The 22,132-nt window shown below is 35.1% G+C and overlaps 1 protein-coding gene across 22 annotated transcripts in view; it reads left to right on the plus strand.

The window, feature by feature from the left end:
- NRXN1 (neurexin 1) overlaps window positions 1–22,132 on the plus strand; it is a 1,134,455-nt gene that overhangs the window by 506,938 nt on the left and 605,385 nt on the right. For 15 of the 22 annotated variants that reach the window (XM_050753719.1, XM_050753720.1, XM_050753731.1 and 12 more), the window contains one exon: window positions 2,006–2,032. The exons of the other annotated variants lie outside the window; for them this stretch is intronic. In XM_050753719.1, coding sequence (XP_050609676.1) covers window positions 2,006–2,032 — 27 coding nt within the window. The remainder of the gene's footprint in view (window positions 1–2,005; window positions 2,033–22,132) is intronic. 22 annotated transcript variants of the gene reach the window in all.

Raw genomic sequence — 22,132 nt, forward strand, 5'->3', positions numbered from 1 at the left:
TGCGGCCCTTAGCAAACAGCCATGAGAACACTAGAGACACAGGCTCTTCTACAGAGAGATAATGCTTTCCTGCTTAATTGTAGCATTAAGAAAGACTCATTACAGTAAAACCTCACCAATCTGGATGAATTATGGAGAAAAACCAGGCTGAATTAGGAAAAAGTCTGAATTGCAGATTTTAAAATTTGTTTAAGCAGTTTTTATTTTTTATAAATTATACTCAAAATCATAATAGTTTCGAAAGTCTTATCAAGGAAAGGACTGTCTAGGCTGATTTTAGTGGTTGGATAAGAATTAATTATAATTAGCACATTGTTTCATGCCAACTGTGCCATCAACATAAAGTACTGGAAATCAGTTGTTTTCCCAAACTTGGCTTTTCAAAATCTTGTTTATGAGTTTAACTTTTTTTTTTTTTCTTAAGAGAGTTTTGCTCATATCAAAGGAAGAATTAATATTCTGCCCAAATTTGCAGTGTTATCACTGTTTCAAAATAAGAGGAGTCAAAATTAATGAGGTTTTACTGTATTTTTGGCAGTGTTAAACACACATAGATAGAAATGAATAAACAGAGAGAGAAAAATAAAATTTGAAACTACGTAGATTTACCTAAAAAAAAAGAGTAATAAAATGTGATGAGGTAAGGCATTTGTGGAAACCCCACCTACATTTTCAAATTGTGCTGGGCAGAATGATAACTCATAAAATATAAAATTATCCCATTGGTATCTTATTGCCTATAATTATATTTAATTAACATTAGTGAAATTAAATAATAAGGTTAAAAAATACTACTTTAAGAACACAGAGCACTCTCCTTTACTGTTCTGTTAGAGTACCCTCTAGTGACAATGACAGGTTATTACAAGCCGATCAAAACAAATCGCCTAATTGCATGCAGTAAAGCTGCTGTTAGTCAAAGTGGAAACACTCATGAGAATTTTCGAACAGCAAAGCATTCTGTAGAAAGAGCTGTGTAGGTGCTGGTCCTTGGCTGTTTGCAACCACTTTTCTGATGCGGTTGACGACACATGACAAACTCAGCTATATGGAAACAGAATCTAGGTTTATATTTTTTATGTTCCCCAAAGGCATTAAATAATAAAACCCAAACCAACAAATATATATAAAATAAATAGAAAACATCCTACGTAGTCTTTTAAAAATAAACGCTATAATTACAGTTTGTTTTACCCATACCAGATGTTCTGTTCTTATAGTAGCTGCTTTTATATAAAGCAGGTATAAGAAAGGGAAAATCAAGAAAGGAAAATCAAGGGAACTATGACACTTATTATATAGAGATAGCATTGTTAGCTCCTAAGAGAGGCATAGGCTTGTGTGCTTTGAATAATGACTGCTCCTTAGCCACTGGAGTTTCTAAAGGAATCATACAGTTGTTTCTTTCCTCCTCCAATTAACGCAAGGTATGGAATCCAGCCAACATCTGGCAGTTACCTTTTTATGCCCAAGTAAATAAAATTTAAAAACAAAACAAAAACATTTAGAGCAAGATAAGAATAATTTTAACTTGCTTTCCATTTGACCACTGCAATTCTGAAGGATTCTGTTGGCCTTTGTGGGATATTAGATTTCAGAGGTCCAAGATGCCTGAGCCTAGCTGAACCTGCACTGTACCCCATTGTGACGGAGCACTTTCACATTTTGCGGAAAACAGTGATATGTTCTTTCACAGATGGGGAGAAAGTTGCAGCCAGTCTAAGCCAAACATCTTTGACATTTAACAACTCTTTACTTCACTTAGATTTGTCACCATGTAGCTTTGTTTGAATTGGCCATTTTTAAAAACTTCTATTGTTGTTTCCAATGGTAAACTTTTATAATAATACACCTGGGCTTTATAAGTATGTAAAGAATAATGATACTGAGTGGCCATATTTGCATGTGTCTGTCCCCGGAAGGGTGGACTGTAATTTTATTGGATGTCTGCAGCTATTACCTTGAAGGATGAATTTTCATTTTTCATCTATTCTTCCCCATCTAGATTGTATCAGGATTAACTGTAATTCCAGTAAGTGCCTATTCAAAATTTTTAAAATGTTATTCCTCCATTATGATGTAAGCTAGTCAAGAAAAAAAGAGAGAGAGAGCAAGAGAAATGTGTTTATAAAACTCATGAACTCACTTTTAAAGTATACCAGTCCATCATCTGGGTTGTAAAAATTCATTTAAAAATTTGTACAGCTGAAGACTTTCCCACTGCAGTTCCTACCTCTATGTGGAAAAAGAGGTGACAAGTGTTTTGTAACAGAATGTGCCAGCACCTTATAGACCTTTAGATACTGCAAGTGGCATTTGGGGACTTCAGTTGTTCTTTTCATAACTAAATAGGAGAAAATATTCTGGTTCTTGTTTTCTTTTGTCTTTATCTTTTAACTCAAATACAAAAAAAAAAATGTTAATTCCTCTTACTTCGAGAGTTACTATTAAACCCATCTAAAGTTTTACATAGACATAAAAAATTACTTGTCTAAAATGTTCTTCTTTGATCATTAAGAATGTTTATATGATGAATTTTTACATCCTAATCATATCTCTGCAAAAATAACCAAAACCCTTCAAATTTGTGACATGCATGCAAACTGATGAGTCTGAAAAGATGCATGGACTGAGTTTTCTTTGAATTTGGACGAAAATCTGAAAGGATAAAAGGACTGTGATTTTATTTTGAGTTGTAGTGTTATCTTAAGAGTAAACCTATTTATTTCTGTACATAAATGCTCAGGTTTTTCCTTTCCAGGTTGTGCTGATCACATTAAGAAATCTCCAATAATCACAACACAAAGTCATGAACAATTTAAATAAAATGGTTCTAACAAACTTCTAATCTCTCATTGTCATAATAAAGAATTTTTAAATTTATTTTATCGAAACAATGCTGAATGTGAGTTGATGGAATCTAGTCCCTAAAGCATTGGCCATGTTTTCAAGTGGCAATAAGGCATCCTCTGAGGAACAAACAGAGGTCTTAAACTTGCAAAAACAAGACCATTTTTCTAATAAAATACATACTGTTTCAAACACTGTGCCGCTTACAACTCATAATTCTATCCATATATATTTAATATTCTTTTTAAAATAACATTAAAATGAGTTTGCTCAATCACACCAATAAAAAAATAACAGAATGATGACTTATTAAAAATTAAGTTAATAAATTATAACCAATATCCCAGGCATTTAAAAAGATCTCAAACAAAATAGTTCCTGAAAATAAACTGTCAAAGCTCTCACGTAAGTAGAATTTTTCAAAGATATGTCATGTCCTCTCCAACTCTATCTCCTCCATGCATTCCTAAAAGGAATACACAATTTGCACATCTAATACCAGGTCCAGTTTGCTTTCAACTCTGGGACATAGATGCAGGCAAAGTGGCAACTCACAAAATACTCTCTGCCAAAGCCATGTCTGTGTCTTACTGCAGCTATAGGTTTTCTTGATCTCTCCTGTATCTTAGCAAATCCATGTGGGGACAATATTCCTTTCTAGAGCTCTACCTTATGTACTCTTTTTATTTTATTTATGCGAAGCATGCAACAAAGCATGCCTTTTTGAACTTACGAAATGTAACTCTGTAAACTATAGCAATTAATGAAAATTATTCAAATAACATGTTATTCTGGATTCTGTGGCTATATCAATGATTTTTTAAATGTATCTTTATAGTATAATTACCCTTGTTAGACTCGTTTGCCATTTGGCTTATATCATGAGACTCTAGTATTGAGGATAGTCTTATTTTTCCTCTGGATATTCCACAAAATAATACCTTTGAGGACAAAGGTTTTTGCTGTTTAGTGAATTGTTTTCCCTTTTTAATGAGTATGTGATACTTGAATTCAATTAATGATTGTGAGCTTCCAGTGTACACATCGGACAGGACTGTACATTCCTTAACTTGACAGCAGTCACTGGAAAGAACATTCAATCAACAGGTAACATTTTCATTTCCTTTGTCTCTGTTTTATTCGGGGAATAGGGGGCAGGTGTAGTAAGAAACCCAAGTTCCATAAAAAAGACTCGCCTTTGAGGAAAGGGAGGAATTTACATTCCAGATAATGCAAACCTAACACACAGTGATTAAATGAGCAGTGATTTCTACTTGGAGTGCATTTTGTACTCAATAAAAACTAAATTAACAATGTCTGTATCTCAGCATAACTTGCAGTTTAATGAAAGACTGATTTATTACATGTGTCCTCTGTGAGCCATAGGTTTGTCTGAGACTGAGAAAATTAATGTACATTTATTAAATAGCAGCCGGTAACACCATTATCTCTAAAAATTGTACCATACCTAAGACATCAACTGTATTGTGAAATTAATGTGAAATACCTCAATTGATATTTTTTAAGAAAATTATCACAAGAAATATACAAAGTAAAACATAAAAGATTATCTTACATTAAAAACTAATATTAAACTCTAAGTTATTAAGCTTGAATGGAAACTTCCCCAGAAACACCTTTCTACCTTTACTTAAAATTGTGCTGCTGTTTCCTGTAGTCATCTTATCTTTCCCTACCCCACCACCGAGTTTACAGCATTTGTACTTTATATGAAAAATATACATAGTGTCAGACTGTCTAATCTTTGCCAGTGAAGAATGGGTGGTAGGTGAGGAGGGTAGAGGGTCTAGTTTCTGTATTCAAATCTGCAGGACTATAAGAGATGGCAGATATGTTTCTTTTCCTGCCACTCCTGTGTCAGTAGTTTAGATGCAGTGACAGAGTCTTCCACGGACATGCTAGGGCACAGCCCTTTGTTAAAATTTCCTCTGAGAAAGGGCAGATCTTAATTCCAAGTATCATCTCTGTCAGATTCCTTATTGCTACCATTTCTTCCTCTGGGAAGAAAAGCTGTCAAGCATCCTTAAATGGAAGAAGAGAGCCTCTTTTCATTTAAAAATAAAAAAGCTTATTTTCAGATATAGATAGGGTACTTTCTTTAAAAAGCTGTTTCTGTGAATAATGGCCATTTCACTGCCAAATGTATGTTTTGATCTTTCAGATTACAAACAGAGTGTGACTGCACACAATCCCAGACTCATCTCAGTTTCTTGTTGCTCATTATGAGATGGAGTCTTGCTCTCTCACCCAGGCTGGAGTGCAGCGGTGCAATCTCAGCTCTCTGCAACCTCTGCCTCCCAGGTTCAAGCTATTCTCCTACCTCAGCCTCCCAAGTAGCTGGAACTACAGGCATGCACCACCGCGCCTGGCTAATTTTTGTATTTTTAGTAGAGATGGGGTTTCGCCATGTTGGCCAGGCTTGTCTCAAACTCCTGACCTCAGGTGATCTGCCCGCCTTGGCCTCCCAAAGTGCTGGGATTACAGGTGTGATCCACCACACCCATCCTCAGGGACACTTCTGCATCCATATAGAAATTGATTTAATAAACTCATGATCTCTGGGGCTTGTTTTGTTTGCATTATTTGGCTTTCTTTATGCCTTATTACATTTGTCTCTTCTCGCACCTACCTGCACTTCCTTTCTTTCTATTAAGATTCACTCTTCTTACTGCTCCATTTCCAGTATTGTTTCTTCGGTTATCTTTTTTCTTGTCTTCTTAAAAGAATAAAAACTCTTTGGGGTTAAAAAAAATATTTAAGCAGACCTTCCAAGTACTTTTGGCTTCTCACAGAAAATGATGTATTTAAGAGGCAGACACAACAAAATTACATATAACATTAGTGTGAACAAAGCATCAAGGGCTGAAGTTCAATTTCTATTTGCAGTCCAGTGCCCAAGTATTGGAGAGAATGGGGCATCTAAGGACAAGTACTTAACCTCGCTTTTGACTTGGGTATAGGGAAGAAACACTTCGCATAGTATGTTATTGAAAAATGTACTTTGATGGGTGTCTGGAGTAGATAATAAGATCTTTGTGTTATCATTTTATTACCAGAATGAAAAGATCAACTGGATATTAGTTATCACCAATTTTTGTGTAGATAAAAATGGAAGGCAATAAAAAATGCAAAATGTCAACCACTGGCACTTAAGCCATATTAGATTGCTTTGATCAAGCTGCCATTTGGGAAGCTACTTAAAATGACAGGAGGAAATTTCTGAGGGCTGGAGCTTGTTAACATAAAGTAAATATGTAGTTCAGAGTCACTACTCGATGCCTGAGAGCAGAAAACTGTAAAAGGGAGTCTTTTGCCTCTGCCTTCATACAGCAGTCACTTGATTTGTGGAATTCTGTCAGTCATTGCCTTTCAGTGACTGGTGCTATCCACCTGTCTAGGATGGAAGTTGCTCAAGGAATAAGGACAAAGTAGAAATATACAAAACAGAGGTCTTCTTGGTTTTGTTGTTTTTTCTGTTTTGTTTTACTTAAAGTATATGTGAAGGAAATGAAAAGAAAGTTTATAAATAATTGTTTTCAGCAAAAATCTAAAAAAAATTGCATGTAAAATGTAAAGAATGAACATAGATTTCTGACAGAAAACAACTAAAAACAGGCAGAGTATTGGCACATGGCAATGGGTCTTTAGAAAAATATCAAAATTGAGGCCAGGTGCTGTGTCTCATGCCTGTAATGCCAGCACTTTGGAGGCCGAGGTGTGTGGATCACCTGAGGACGGGAGTTCTAGGACCAGCCTGACCAATATGGTGAAACCCCATCTCTACTAAAAATACAGAAAAGCTAGCCAGGCATGGCGGCAGGTGCCTGTAATCCCAGCTACTTGGGAGGCTGAGGCAGGAGAATTGCTTGAACCTGGGAGGCGGTGGTTGTGGTGAGCCGAGGTCATGCAATTGCACTCCAGCTGGGGTGAAAGAGCAAGACTCCGTCTCAAAAAAATAAATAAATAAATTGGAATAAAAATACATGGAACCCCATTTAAATTATCCACATGTTTAAACTTATGAGAATTATAAATAATAATACAGCTTTTATTTCATATTTAGATGGCTACGTGGATTAGGCAACAGAATGATATGGTGAGTGGTTGAAAAGTAGATAACTTTGGTCTATTTTAGTGAATAATTAATCTATTGATTGTTTATATGCAAATATAAAATGCTATGATGTTCTAAAAATTATTCTTTTGTGCAGATTAAGAATGCAAGTTGAAACCAAGCACAGTTATTAATTTATTCACGTTAAGCATTTCCTTATAAATACTGCAAAGACTCTCAAAGTAATGAAACATTCTTGAGTGTTGACCAGATTGATCAAATTATTTTCAATTGTTGAGAGTCGGCATTATAACAATTGCCTAGATAAAAAGTATTTTGAAATCCAAGAAAGTTTTAGAAGAAACATTCTAAACTTTGACTTATTAGTTTCTCTGAAAAGGGAGTTTATTTTATACAAATATCCCCAAATCTAAGAGATCACAACATGTTGGTCAGATGTTTTTCTTTGCTGGGTTGTTATGAAGAGCCGTTTCTAAACATACCCACTTCCTCCATTGTTTTGAGTTTCTTCTCTTCCTTCCTTTCCTGCCCTCTTCCAGCCCTTCCTCCCTCCTTTTCTTCCTTTCTTCTCTCTCTTTCTTTCTGTCATCCCTTTCACTAACTGTATACTCTCTATATGTTGTATATTCAACTTTCCTAGAAAGAGAATCTAGTGAACCCATTACTTACCCTTGTTCCGCTGGATAAATCTTTCAATTCAGGTCACCCCATAAGGTACTCACTAGATCTTAGTTTTAGTGGCAACTGATCCAATTGGTGTATCCAACTGGATCCACTGTTGATCCAAATAGCTGTCATTAGAGTAGAGGCCACATGATTCACTCTCCTCAGAGCAGATGTAGGAGCAGCAAGCTTTCTACGCAAGTATCTTTTCTATATGTTGTCAGACTGATTTTTTTTTCAGTTTAGCTATAAAATACCCGTGAGAATTACAATCTGTTCAACATATTACTGGCTAACATATGGTACATAAGTCAAGTGGGCAAGGCTCTTTAAATCATGAGACGATCAAAGAATTTGGAAATTGAAATGTTCTGTGTGCTCAGAACTCTTATCTACTTCTTTTATTTATTATTAATGTGAGCAAAAAGCAAGATGGATAAGAAATGCATTATGAAAACAGTTTTCCTGAAGATAAGTAAGAAATACTAAAAGGCTAAATTACTTTATTTTTAGTGTACTGAAAATTGGATTGTTTATTATTACTTGCTCTTTGAATGCATCATTCATACAATTGTGGAAATTCTTCACTCTCCAATTGCACTTCCCAGGAGATCAGTCTAAATACAGACTCGAAATATTTTATGCATAGTACTATTGAAATAAATTAAATTTCAAAGACAATTGCTTTTTTCTACAGATAACTGTTATAGTTAAAATTGCTTTTGAAATGTACGATTTAAGGTATGAGTTAACAAAATCCCTTTTTAAATGTTGCTTATGAAGAATGTAGGTTTCTAGTGAAATGCACCCATTAAATGTTCAGATACATGGATAATTCAACCAGCTTTGAAATCAGGAAGTTTCCAATGTAAATAAGCGTGAACTTCTATAGAACCTAAAAAATTCTAAAATGTTTTACATTTTGGTAGGTACAAAGGAAATAGTTTATGCATGTAAACATTAAAGCCAAAATATTATAGAACATACTAAAATGACATGACTTAAAGTTGTTTTTAGAGATTTTTCATGAATTATAAAAGTTTCTAGTAAAAGAAAATGTAAGATAAATTATTTAATCCAATAATGCAGGTGTTCTCTTATTATTCAGACATATTCACCTAACAGTATTGAAATAGGCAGATAAATATGGAGTTAGAACATTATGATGAGTACAAAAAATTAAAATCATAGAAACCCCGTACAATAAATTCTGTTTAATAAATCAACTGAGAAATTTTATACTGCTAAAAATAATATATTAATAATCAAGTAATTCTTTATGCAATCAATTAAGTAAAATTAGAGTAATCAGTATCTCCTATTTTTTTTGAGTTATCAATTATGGAACAGGCAAGGGACCATCATAACAAAATTGCTTTTCTATTATGTTTCTGGAAGTATATCCCTCTAAATGTTTATAGTATCTGCTGTTTTAGTTTTTTGTTTCTATTCATCATCTATAATTTCTACAATATTCTTCGCTTTTTTGATTAAAAAAAAACAAAAGTGGGTAAAAGATAATTTAAACCAATTCCACCAATATTTAGGATAAAGCTACACTAGATCATGTATTTGTAATATGTCATGTACATTTTAAATTAATTTACAGGCTAAATTACCTACTAATTTTGACTACTAAAATAGAATGAATATCTTTCAAAACAACATTTTGTTCCTAATTAGAAATAACATTCATATTTGGAGGCTAAAGGAAACAGAAAATGTATAAAACTAGCCTAGGATTTCAGTTTTCACAGAAAAGTTTTATTAATGTTTTAAATGCCCTTACAGCACATAATACTTGGCACATTATGACTTAATATATAACACATTGTATAATATGTATAATATGTGCTTCTTTAAAAATATAGAGCCATGGTATAGGAATGTTTTTCCACCCTGTTCTCTTATTTTAGCAATATCTTGTAACATTATGTCCTGTCTTTGATTAAAACATACAATATTTTTAAATGTAATCTATTGCTTCTCTTAGATTTTATGCCAAGGTGATATAAAGCAATTCCAGGTCACTGAGCCAGTTGAAGTAACATATAATAGGGAGGAAAAATATGTGTAACAAAGGTAATTATACCATGATTCTTCAGTGATCTCAGATTTTTCAGATGATAACTTGTTGGGAACATCTGTGAACAAGATCATGAGAAATAAACCAGATTTGAATAGCCACACATGACAGGATGCTTCTAGATGTGTTAGTGTAAGTTATCGTCATTGACTGTAACCTACTAATAGAAAATCTAACATAATCTTACCTTAAGAAGATCAACCAGGAACAGACACAGAGACATAACTCAACACTTCTTTCTATCAGTGGTTTGACCAGCTCCAAGGAACCTTCACACACTGTCTCTTCAAATAAATCAAGTTAATTTGGCCTAAGATTTAATTATTGTTATTGTTGGACAATTGCCATTTTAGAACATTTCCTGGAGCATAAGGTGAGCCATTCATTTCAGAAGACATTTTTCCAAAGATACTTCAAAGAATTAATTCCAAGTTTTTTCAGTTACTAAAATAAATGGTGAAAGAGAATCATAGCTTTCAAGCTACTGACTAAAAGCTAGCTTAATAAATAAGCCAGTGATGATTAAAGAAAACGATTATGTTAGCACTATCATTACAACCTTAAAATTCAAATAAAGAAGGATTTAGCTAATTATATCATTGCTTAGAAAAAATATATTGCATTCTAATTTTCACATGATGAATGCATTAATAATCATGTACAGTTTGTCCATAGCCTTCATTTGAACAATCATTGTGTAAAGAAACAAAATGAAAGCAAGACACATGAGATGCTACCATTCATCAATTGTCACATTTCTTAGAATGTATTTTCTTTAAGCAAATAGGTTCATAAAGTTGACAATACTGAGAAATAGATTTCTAAGCATTATAATTACTTCCCAGTAAAAAGAAAGGAAGAGAAAATATATAAACTTAATAAAGGCAGAAACTTAGATTTTTTTTCTCTAATATGCTTCTTACTTTTGAAAAATTTTATACTAGAATATCCCAAAAATACTGAGGATGAACTAAATTTTTTGAATTCAAAAAATTCATGTACTTAATAATATTCAGCTACCCTTATTTTAAGAAGAAATGGAAAGTAAAAAGTAAATTCACTGACTTTGAATTATGAAAAAATGTACATCCTTCTTGACCTCATAAAAATGAATGCTATAACTATTACAGTGGTGTATTTAGACATGGAATGACATATTTAATTTTTAAAAATTGCATTTGTGACTATAATCCATGGCTTTGTTTATGGAATATCAGTTTACATTCTGTAAATATTCAAATGCTCAGGACCCATATGCTTTTTTTTCCAGACAACTTCGCATTGTGTATGTATTTCATAAAATACATTAAATGAGTATCACTATAAATCAGTATAACCCTTTTCTTTCATACTACACCAATGCTGAATATATTTTCAGTTTTTAATGCTTACTTAAAAGCAAATTGAACTATTTAGTATTCAAGTTTATATCTGCTAGCTGTCCTAATATGTGATAAGCATCCCTTGGAATTTTGGAATTGACCTTTTGAAAAAAATAAAATCACAGTCTAATTGTTACTTTCATTATATTAGGCTTATTTTATTATACTTCTTAAGTTTGCCAGATGAGCTAGATTAGATTTGAAGATTGCTAGTTTTAAAACATTTTTTCTAGAAATATATTTATTTAATTTGTGTTCATTTTTGCTGTGTTGTAAATGTAATTATATTCTTAAAAAGTAAATCATGATTCTTAAAATGTATGTTTTTCTCACTGAAAAATATTTACATAAGAGATATTTATCCTTGTCTGTCATAAATGGGTACAATCAATGACAAAGCTACAGAGGCTAAATGTTTCTTAGAAGATGATTTTAACCTTGTTTATTTGTTTGCATAAGCAATGATATTTAGGACAGAAGAAATAGAGCAAAAGGTGAAACATCGAGAAATATTGAAATTTATTTTGTAGATAATAGAATAAATTTGGTATCATTTAGGAAAATGGCAGAAAAGTCTCTGGAGGGTGTTTCCAACAACTCTCCAAGGTCACATCCACTTGAGGAAGAGATGTATGTTTTCTTATAATTAAATACTCATTAAGTTTTGAGTTCCCCCAATTCCTAAGCCAACTGTTTCCTTTGGACTCGGAAGTTACTGACTGCTGACCTTAGGTCATTTTGTTCTACTAGGCTGTATGCATCACTAAGTTTATTTTCAGTGTAACTGAGCGAAAAGACTGTCCAAATAGTTATCCAGATAACTAATTTACTCAAGTTCTCCAACTGTAGGGGTTACCAAATTCCATCCTGCTAAATATTAAAACAAGAGGACAGAGTTTTCTTTTTATTTACATTTCATAGTGAATGGAGGCATTAAAAGATGGAGTTATTTTTCATCAACAACTTGGCTTAATTTAATATCAAGGGATGTTTCATCTACAGTTAAAAAAGTCCCACAAAGTTTACACAAATAAACCCATTCAACAAATACTTAGTGAATGACCATTATGTTCAAGGCAGTGAGCTACATCATATTTTCTCTGAGACTGTAAACTCATTGAGGAGAAGATAATAATGACAACATAATACTGATGATAGTTACTATTATCACTACTATAATTGAAAGCTTACCATAAATGAGATTATGGTAAGCTTTTTGAGTTATTAAGATGCATTAAACCTTTGATTAAAAGTAGTTTTGAGTTATTAAGATGCATTAAACCCATTTGCATTGTTTGTAGTATTAGCTTATGAGATATATGAGGATCCTGAGGCATGCAGAAAGTAAGAAGGTTGCTCAAGGTCACACAGCTAATAACTTGTAGAACCAGGATAAAACTCAGCAGTCTGTGGGTCAAGAAATAAATGCAATGTAATAAGTCAGCACATGACTAATTTCTCCAGTGGATTTTTTAAAGTTTGTAAAATGTCTTTTTTTCTGTTATTAGTGTTCATTTTTGAAAAACAAACATCAAGCTTAATGTCTGACTTTATATCATTTAATCAAAGTACTTTTTAACTGGGGATGAGTATTTCTAGTATTTTTAGCATAAAGAAATGTGTCTGTCCTTAGGACTCTATCTCTTTGCTTATTTAAAAAAAAAAAAAAGGAGACAAGTATCTCTTTATAAGGACACTGAATAGTTCTCAAGGGTATATCCTTGGCTAAATCGAGGAGCACTTGAGGAGGAATAGAGAAGAAAAGAGAGAGGAGTTACATGGCTCAGCAGGTAGTTTTGCTTCCTGGTTCTGAGGGTTATTGGTGTATCACCAAGCCCAGATCGTGATTGGCACCAGGCCTGGCCAGCAAGACAAGCCTGAGACAGCTTCTCTGATACCCCAGAGGCCATGTCATTAAGTGCAGACACTATGGGGAAGGTGATTCAACTATGCTTCTCACATAGATACAGGAAGAATTTTGCCTCCAGGCTTGTCTGCTCATTCCTGAATGTAGAATTTACTAAAGGAAGCATCAAAAATAAATAAGCGCAAAACTTACACTCCTAATAGGGACTGGCTTCAACAGCATACAATTTATGCAGTCACGCAGCGCCATATGCTAAGAAGGGCCCTGTATTTGCGTTAATGCTCTACTGGTACCATCTTGAAATTCTTAATTTTGAATAAAGACTCCACATTTTTCTTTGCACTGGCCTCTCAAAATACGTGGCTCATCATGCCTCTAGTAATGTTAAGAGGCAGAAAAAGGACAATTTAGAAGTGTCATTTACATGTCTAAATTTAATTTGTAATTGGATGTTTTAGCTGATTCTTGTGAAAAATTAAAACAAACAGGTTTCACTCACAACTCAATACCTAAAAATTGAGAAGGATAAAATAGAGACCTGTAATGAGGAGTTAATCTCCTTTGAATTTTTTTTAACTGAAGGAAAAATTATTTTAAAATCAGAAAGTAATGTCAAAGTCAAATAGTAGGCCGAAGGTGTCATAATTACAACCTGGGAAACATATCCTCTCATCATTTGTAGGTAGGAAGTACTGCTGCCGGCAACCATGACTCAGGCATCAAGCAGTGGTAGCTCCTGCTTCTGTTTCTATCTTCTCATCATTGTCACAATGACAAGGCTTGCTTCCAGCTTCTCACAGGTCCTGTCTCACTCCAGAGACTACTGTCCCCAAAGTCAACTGCCAAATAAAACTTTTTAGTACCTGGAAAAGTTGATATAGGTAGAAACCTAATTACCTAATTTTAAACAAAGGTGCATGCAGTCTCTCTCTCTCTCTCTCTCTCTCTCTCACACACACACACACACACACACACACACAGAGCAAGCATTTAATGAATGTTTCTATTCTAAATTTGCAGAAAAGGAAAGGAACCTAATTTATCCTACATTGTATAAGTAGAAGGACTTTGCAATTGATTTGTGTCAATTGATTTGTGTCATTTAAAGCAGCATTCTCCAAACTTTTTGGCATGAGGGACTGGTTTCATGGAAGACAATTTTTCCACAGAGGGGAGTGATTTCAGGACAATTCAAGTGCATCACATTTATCATGCACCTTATTTCTATTACTATTACATTGTAATATATAATGAAATCATTATACAACTCACCATAATGTAGAATCAGTACAACTAGAGGTTGTTTACCAGCAACTGGAGAGTCCCATCTGAGGGTAATGGGAGACAGTGACTGATCATCAAGCATTAGATTCTCCTAAAGAGCATGAAACCTAGATTCTCGCATGTGCACTTCACAATAGGGTTTGCATTTTTATGAGAATCGGATGCCACTACTGATCTGACATGAGGTGCAGCTCAGATGGTGATACGAGCAATGGAGAGCAGCTGTAAATACAGATGAAACTTCTCTGGCTTGCCTGCTGCCCACCTCCTGCTGTGCGGCTTGGTTCCTGACAGGCTATGGACAGTACCTGTCTGTGGCCTCGCAGGTGGGGAGCCTGGGCTTAAAACCTTTAAAAATTGCTTTTAGTTGTTTCTTAAGAAAACAAACAGCAGTAAAAGAGTTATGACAATTAGCATTTTTAAGGTTATGTTAGAGTTAATGGCAATATCAAATCTAAAACTCAGGTTCCCTCACACTTAAATTCTTGAGTATGTTTCTGTTATTATTTCTTTAATATGCAATGCAAAATTTACAGGAAAGGATATTTTAAATTGTCTGTACATGTTTATGTTACAGGGTCTTGAACACTATAGCTCTCAAGCTAGCTCCTGGTTTTAATGAAGCTTTATTGAAACACAGCCACTCCATTTGTTTACATACATTCTATGCTTGCTTTTACATTGTAGTAGTAAAGTTGAAGAATTGCAATGGTGAACACATGGTCGGCAAAGTCAAATATATTTACACTCTGGCCCTTTACAGAAAAAGTGTTTTGACCTCTGACTTATTAGAATGTAAGTTCCTTTGACTGTAACTTGGATATTCCCAATTCTGAGATTGGTTCTTGGTACAAAATAAATTTTGAACAAAATTAGTAGCATATGGGTGCCATGGAACTCAGAATAAGTATGTAGCTAAATGGGATAAACAACAGACACAATATGGACCATTCAGTTTTAAAATTTCATAATTCTCAGATGTTATGGTACTGTAACTTCTCTTCCTAATTCAATTTCCAGGTGCTGTAGGTCTAAATATATTGAACAGTCATGTATAAATATAGAACCAATTTATACGTATAAGGTGATTCTAGTCTTTTAAAAAAAATTCCTGCCTGCCCATCATCTGTGCAGTTTGTTAGGTGATGGATTTGCAGAAATACCCATCAAAATCTTCATGCTTGATAAATGGTTTAATTGAGCAAGTCAGATTGCCACTGAAATAACTAGGTAGAATTTTAAAACAGAAATTACAATGAATATGTAAGACAAATAAAGTGAACTTCAGAACCACACCAGGGTATATATACCATAAGCAGGGTACCTCATAAAGATGGTTCACTTATGTAGTTAACCTCTTTAAAATACACGCACCACTAGAGGGAGATAGCTACCTAAAGGGTATGTAGAGATGCAGTGAGTTTAAGCTTGTGGCACACACATCTAAGAGTTTAAAAATCCAAATATAACTGCTATTTTTTTTTCAAGTTTCTGTACAGCCACATCCACCTTTCAGTTCCAGAGGCATCTGCCAGTTTTGTCTCTTAGAGGTCTTTGCTTGCATTGAATGAAAGGGTCTCAGCTTTGTTTCATTCTTCTCTATTGCTCTTCACTATCTTTTCCCTCCACATTCATAAACCAGTATAAATTGTTCACGAGATATTTGCACACAAGGCTTTCTAGCAAAAAGGATCCAAATTTAGTATCATGTACATCTTATTTTAACCCCGAGATTATTAAGCAAGTCATTATTGAAATATTTCAGGTTCTCTTGTAAATGTATTTTACATTTATTTTTATATTTAGGGTGAATGCTTAGGAATTAAACAACCAAACACAAATACTGTGAAATCTCAGGTTAAAATGATGACTGTTCCAAAGAATTTGACTTTGGGAGTCCTAATTTCAAAATACTAGACTATGCAGTGTGCCTGTTCAAATAAAAATTGTGGATGTTTCTTTCAATATACATTTTTATATAATGTATAATATATTTGGCTGTCAATCATTTTTTAATGGTAGATCCTTTGGTGGTTTGCAGAACTCATGCACTGTTATTTTCCATATTTTCCATAAAAAGGAGGGAAAGTAAATTAATATTTATTGAGATTACACAAAGTGCAAAGCACCAAACACATTAGATTTGTTATATTCCTTAGTCCTTACAACAAACCTATGAAATAAGGTAGGCATTATTATTGCACATTTGTAGATGATGGAAGGAAAGCTCAAAGAAACTAACATACCCAAGCCTAAGCAACCAGAAAATGCAAAACCTGCTTTCAAATCCAAGTTTATTTAACTCTCAACCAAGTTCAAGCCTTTCTTACGATGCATGCAGATCTCCCTTGAAATATGTGAGAATCTACATTTGAACCAAATGTGAAGAGGTACATGAAAAACACACCTCTTTCATCACTGCTTCCCAAACTGTGTATGGCAGTGAGGTTGTTTGTAAATTGTATTGATTCTGCTACCCAAAGCAGGTGGGTTTGTTTAAAATGTATTTAGAACAATATTTTTGAATATGTATAAATATAAATAGAGAAAGGAATGATATGCAAAGGTCAAAGATTGTTTACCCTCTCTGACTTTGGCCAGACAATTAGGTAAAGCATGTTAGGTCCTAAATAAGTTCGAGGCCCAGGCATTAGTTTCACCCTGCGAATAACAAGGAAGACAGAGGCAAGGCAACTAACCTCCCATGGAGATGTCTGTAAAAGGAGAGTTGGACTAAGTAGCTATGTATCCGTTGAATGCTATTCTTTCTTTCTTAAATACTTCACTTAGTAGTCTGTGCTTCAGTACTTTCAAGTATAATTTATAGTGATTAACAAAAATAATCGTAACATCATTGGGGAAGAAAGTCAAATGAAATTTTTTAAAAAGGGAAAAAATTCAAGTTGCTGAAATGCAATAAAATTCCTGAATCTTGGCTCCCTAAGGATGGAAAATAAGGAAAGCCAATCTGTTGCATAACTCATATGACATAAGAAGAAAAGATCTGGCTGGGTGCGGTGGCTCACGCCTATAATCCCAGCACTTTGGGAGGCCGAGGTGGGCGGATCAGAGGTCAGGAGATGGAGACCATCCTGGCTAACATAGTGAAACCCCATCTCTACTAAAAGAAAAAATAAAAAAATTAGCCAGGCGTGGTGGCAGGCGCCCGTAGTCCCAGCTACTTGAGAGGCTGAGATAGGAAAATGGCGTGAACAGTGAACCCAGGAGGCAGAGCTTGCAGTGACCCAAGATGTCACCACTGCACTCCAGCCTAGGCGACCCAGCAAGACTCGGTCTCAAAAAAAAAGAAGAAGAAAAGATCTACTAAATCTTTAGAAGAGGATCTATGAATTTAAGCTTCGTAATTAAGGGAGTGTAGGGAATTCATGTTAGAGGGATGTTAATGTGGACAGACTGAAACTGGTAGGCTTTGATATGCATAATACATGACGTTCTGTAGAAAGAGCTTTTAATTCATAGGCCACAAAAATCCTTTTTGCAAGTTAAACGTAATTTTTAAAACAAGGGGTTATTTGAAAATACTTTTAACAAGCATTGGCTGGAGTTTTATGAAAAAGTTATTCTTTTTTTAAAGGGAGAAATAAACCCCCTAGTTGAGGGGATTTATTTATTTGAGACTGACTTTCAAACAAGGACTGCAGAGTCCAGAGGTTCCAGGCGACGCCTCAGGGGCCAAGTTATCCTGCCTCTATCTCTTAGCAGGGCAACTCCTCCTTTATATGGTTTCTGTATTCTTTTATGCAAGATTATTTGTGGAAAAGAAGTAATTCCACTGATTTAAAAATAATAATGAAACTTTGGCCCCAGTTGAGCTCCTGGATTTTGACACTGCACAACCATACTTGGCCTGCATAAGGCAAGCTTCGGGAAATACCGAGTCAGATTCTCTCACATTGCCCTTCCCTGGTCTGATTCTTTGAGCAGATGAAAGAATAATATGCCTTAAGTAAAAGAAAATGTGCTTTAAAGATCACTTCATTATTTCCCCACATAAGTTTCTGGTCTATGATTTAGTGTTCAAACTGAACTTGTCCATAAAGCAGGAGGATATCCTGGTACACAGAGCAGAATGTCCCTGCTCCTGCTTGATCATTTATTGATTGATTGGTGCTGTATTCTGTGAATGTTGTCAAAATAAAAAAAAACACAGTTATCACCATTAAAATTTGACAATATAAAAAAATAAACACATTTTCTAGCACATATCAATATTGTCCTCTGGATTCAACTTGAGTTTAGTAATTCTTGGGTAGAAGAGCCTCTTTAAGGCTCTGTCTGCCCTCTGCCTACTATGCCAAACCAAAAGTGATGAAATTAGTAATAGTAATAATAAAAATAAAAAGCTTACACACTTAGGATAGTCACTATAACACTGCAGTCTTTCATGTAGCTGCAAGGTGATTTTGGTCCTTCTAAGAATGACAATCGTTTGAAGTTGGCTGTAGGAAAGTTTTTTAAATATGCTTTTATATAGGATTATCATTTTACAGATAAAAAGGAACAGAGAGAATAAATGCCATCTTCAAGGTGACATAATTAGTTGATGACAGACTAGGGACAAAATCCAGTTTTCTTTACCACTAACTCCCATAACTACAAATTATAACATGAAATTTCCTTTATTCTGAGACTAATATTTAAAGAAACCTAAGAATCATGTTGATGCGAAAATGGAAGTAAAAGTCATTAGCAAATGTGGTTACTAACATGGCCAAAAATCTACCATCTTTTGAGTGTATCTCTCTCTATCCCTCACACACACACATCCACATACACATATACACATGCTAACACACACTTTCCTCTGTCTATACCATGCCTCAAGTTAGGGTTAATTCCAGCCCTTCTTAGGAGTTAATCTTAGAGACACCTCGAATTTATGGATGGGTAGGTTGTGGAAGAACACTCAACTTACACTGAATCAGGGGAAACTGAAATGTTTATTGCTTCTACTTCCATCTGTTATCAATAAGTTTTAGCTACAGGGTCATCAGCAGACCCAGTGAAAATCACCAGGCACAAAACAGTTAGACCACAGATTAGGTCAAACTCTGTTGAAAAGCACTGACAGACTTATTAAACTCAGACTCAGATTTTGGTGTGACTTGAGAAATTCATTCTAGATCAGCACTGTCTAATGAACAGAATAATGTTTTAAAAGTTTGTTAGGGCTGGGCGCACAGTGGTTCACGCCTGTTATTCCAGCACTTTGGCAGGCCAAGGCTGGCAGACGGCTTGAGGTCAGGAGTTCGAGACCAGACTGGCTTTGAAACTCCATCTCTATTAAAATACAAAAATTAGCTGGGCATGGTAGTGGGTGCCTGTAATCCCGGCTGCCTGGGAGGCTGAGGCAGGAGAATCACTTGAACCATGGAGGCAGAGGTTGCAGTGAGGCAAGATTGCACCACTGCGCTCTAGCCTGAGCAACAGAGTGAAACTCTGTCTTAAAAATAAATTTAAAAAAAAAAGTTTGTTAGACTGACAGTCTAGAGAACTAGGCTTCTTCATTTAGCAGTTGTGACGATGGGAACATCATCTAATGTCTTTGCACTTCATGTTTCTTATTTGTAGATGATGATTGAAATTCTACACTTCTCTTGTCCCTCCTAGCTCTAAAATTCTTTAATATAACATTAGCCTGTAAAGCTGAATTCTGACCTGGTCTGGTGAAATATTAACTGTGGGCATTCAGCCCCATTGTACCTCTTACACGACTTGCAGATCATTTTCTGTGGAAAACACATTTTAATGAAAATAGAAAATCAAAATCTCAGTTTTCTCTCTACTTCTTACTGTCTTTGAGACTTAATAATTTACTCAATCCTTTTAAATCTGCTTCTTTAACTATAAAATGAAAACCTAATACCTCTATGACTTAAATAATATGTTACAGTAAAACTCAAGTGTATAATTACAAACAGATCAAAACTCCCCACAAAACATAAGGAATGATGTCTTTTAATAGAAATAAGGCTATGGACTTTCTTTTTTTCTTTTCTTTTTTTCTTTTTTTTTTTTTTTTTTTTTTTGAGATGGAGTCTTACTCTGTCACCCAGGCTGGAGTGCAGTGGCGAGATCTTGGCTCACTGCAACCTCCACCTCCTGGGGTGAAGCAATTCTCCTGCCTCAGCCTCCTGAGTAGCTGGGATTACAGGTGCCTGTCACTGCACTCAGCTACTTTTTTTTTTTTTTCAAGTAGAGATAGGGTTTCACCCTGTTGGCCAGGCTGGTCTCATACTCCTGACCTTGTGATGCTCCCATCTTGACTTCCCAAAATGCTGGGGTTACAGGCATGAGCCACCGCACCTGGCCAGCTATAGACTTTCTTAAAAGTCTTTAAAATATTGTCCACAGTGTTAATCGACTTGGGCTATTACAACAGGATACCACAGATTGGATGGCTTAAAAAACAGAATTTTTTTTTTTTCCACCTCAGTTTTTTGAAGACTTGAAGTCAAAGTTCAAAGTATCAGCAGATTTGGCTCTTGGTGAGGGCCTTCTTTCTGGCTGGTAGGCAGCCGCTTTCTCTTTGTAACCTCACATGGCAGAGGGGAAGCTCTGGTGTTTCTTCCTCTTCTTATGAGGGCCCTAATTCCATCATGGGGCTCCACCCTCATCTAAACCTAATTATATCTCAAAGGCCCCACCTTCTCATACCATCACATTGGCGGTTAGAAATTCAACATACTGAATTTTGAAGGACACACACATTCAGTCTATAGTGCATTAATGCAGGGAGAAAGACGTTGGCACAATTGATACACGGTTTGATATCCCCTGAAGGAAAGGAAATCCTGAAAAGTCATTAACAGCTTGAAGTTACTATAATTTTGCTATTAAAAATATGGCAAGAGGATAAACTCTCAAATTCAAAATTTGAACAGTTAAACCATCTTTCTTTAACAAGTTTGTATATGTTGAATTCTGTGAGAAAGTGAAATTCTAAAAGAACTGTAAAGATTAGCTGGAAACTCTCCTCACTTTATGGATGGGAATGCTGAGAGCACCAGAAGTTGAGTGTGTTAGCAAATTGCTGATTATGGGTGGAGACAGGTCCTAAAATGATGTTCCTTCTTCTGTTTCATATCTTTAGGAGCAGTCATTTCAGCATCCCTAGGTAGACATTGTATTACTTAGAGATTTGCTTCCACCAGGACTTATCCAGAGGATGTGTAGGATTTGCTAGCAGTGTGATCATTCTGTAGGGCGAGCTGGGAGTCACCACAAAGAGCATCTTTCCCACCTCCTTTGTTCCGATATGGGGAAAGTGAGAAGTTAAGTTGTTAGCCAAAGAGTCTCATAACTAAGAGGCTGGATGATGCAGGGAAAAGCATGCAGGCTTTGAGGAGGTCAGGCCAAGGATGAAACTTGGTTCTACCACCTTTTAGCTGTGTGACCTGGGGACAAGTAGTCTTAGCTTTATAGGCCTTCAGTTTCACATCTGTAGATTAATAATGTAAAGGTGAAACCAGACCACAGACAAAGAGCCTGCTACATATTAAGCACTACCCAACCCCCAACTTCTTTTTCAGTAGCAAATCATGATCTAGCAACCTCAATTCTTAACTCCCTAGTCTAGTGCACTTTCCATTACACTTCATGCTGCATGGGTAACATTGTTTTGAAGTGAGACTATTAAGTGCCTTTTTAAAAACCTTATCTTCCAAAATCAATCTGTTCACAATTTTAATAATTCATGAAAGGAGCTAGAATTTGGCCCACAGAGAATTTTATGAACCAAAGGGTTATTTTTAATTGGATTTTGTGCCTGTTGTTATGGAAATAGTTGTTGCATAGATTAAGCGTTATGACTTTACTGCAAGATCAAGCCCAGGATGGGGTATAACGATGATATCACCCTTATGTATGCTTCCTTTCCTTGA

The sequence above is a fragment of the Macaca thibetana genome, chromosome 13, assembly GCF_024542745.1.
Source record: "Macaca thibetana thibetana isolate TM-01 chromosome 13, ASM2454274v1, whole genome shotgun sequence".
NCBI classification, from domain to species: domain Eukaryota; kingdom Metazoa; phylum Chordata; class Mammalia; order Primates; family Cercopithecidae; genus Macaca; species Macaca thibetana.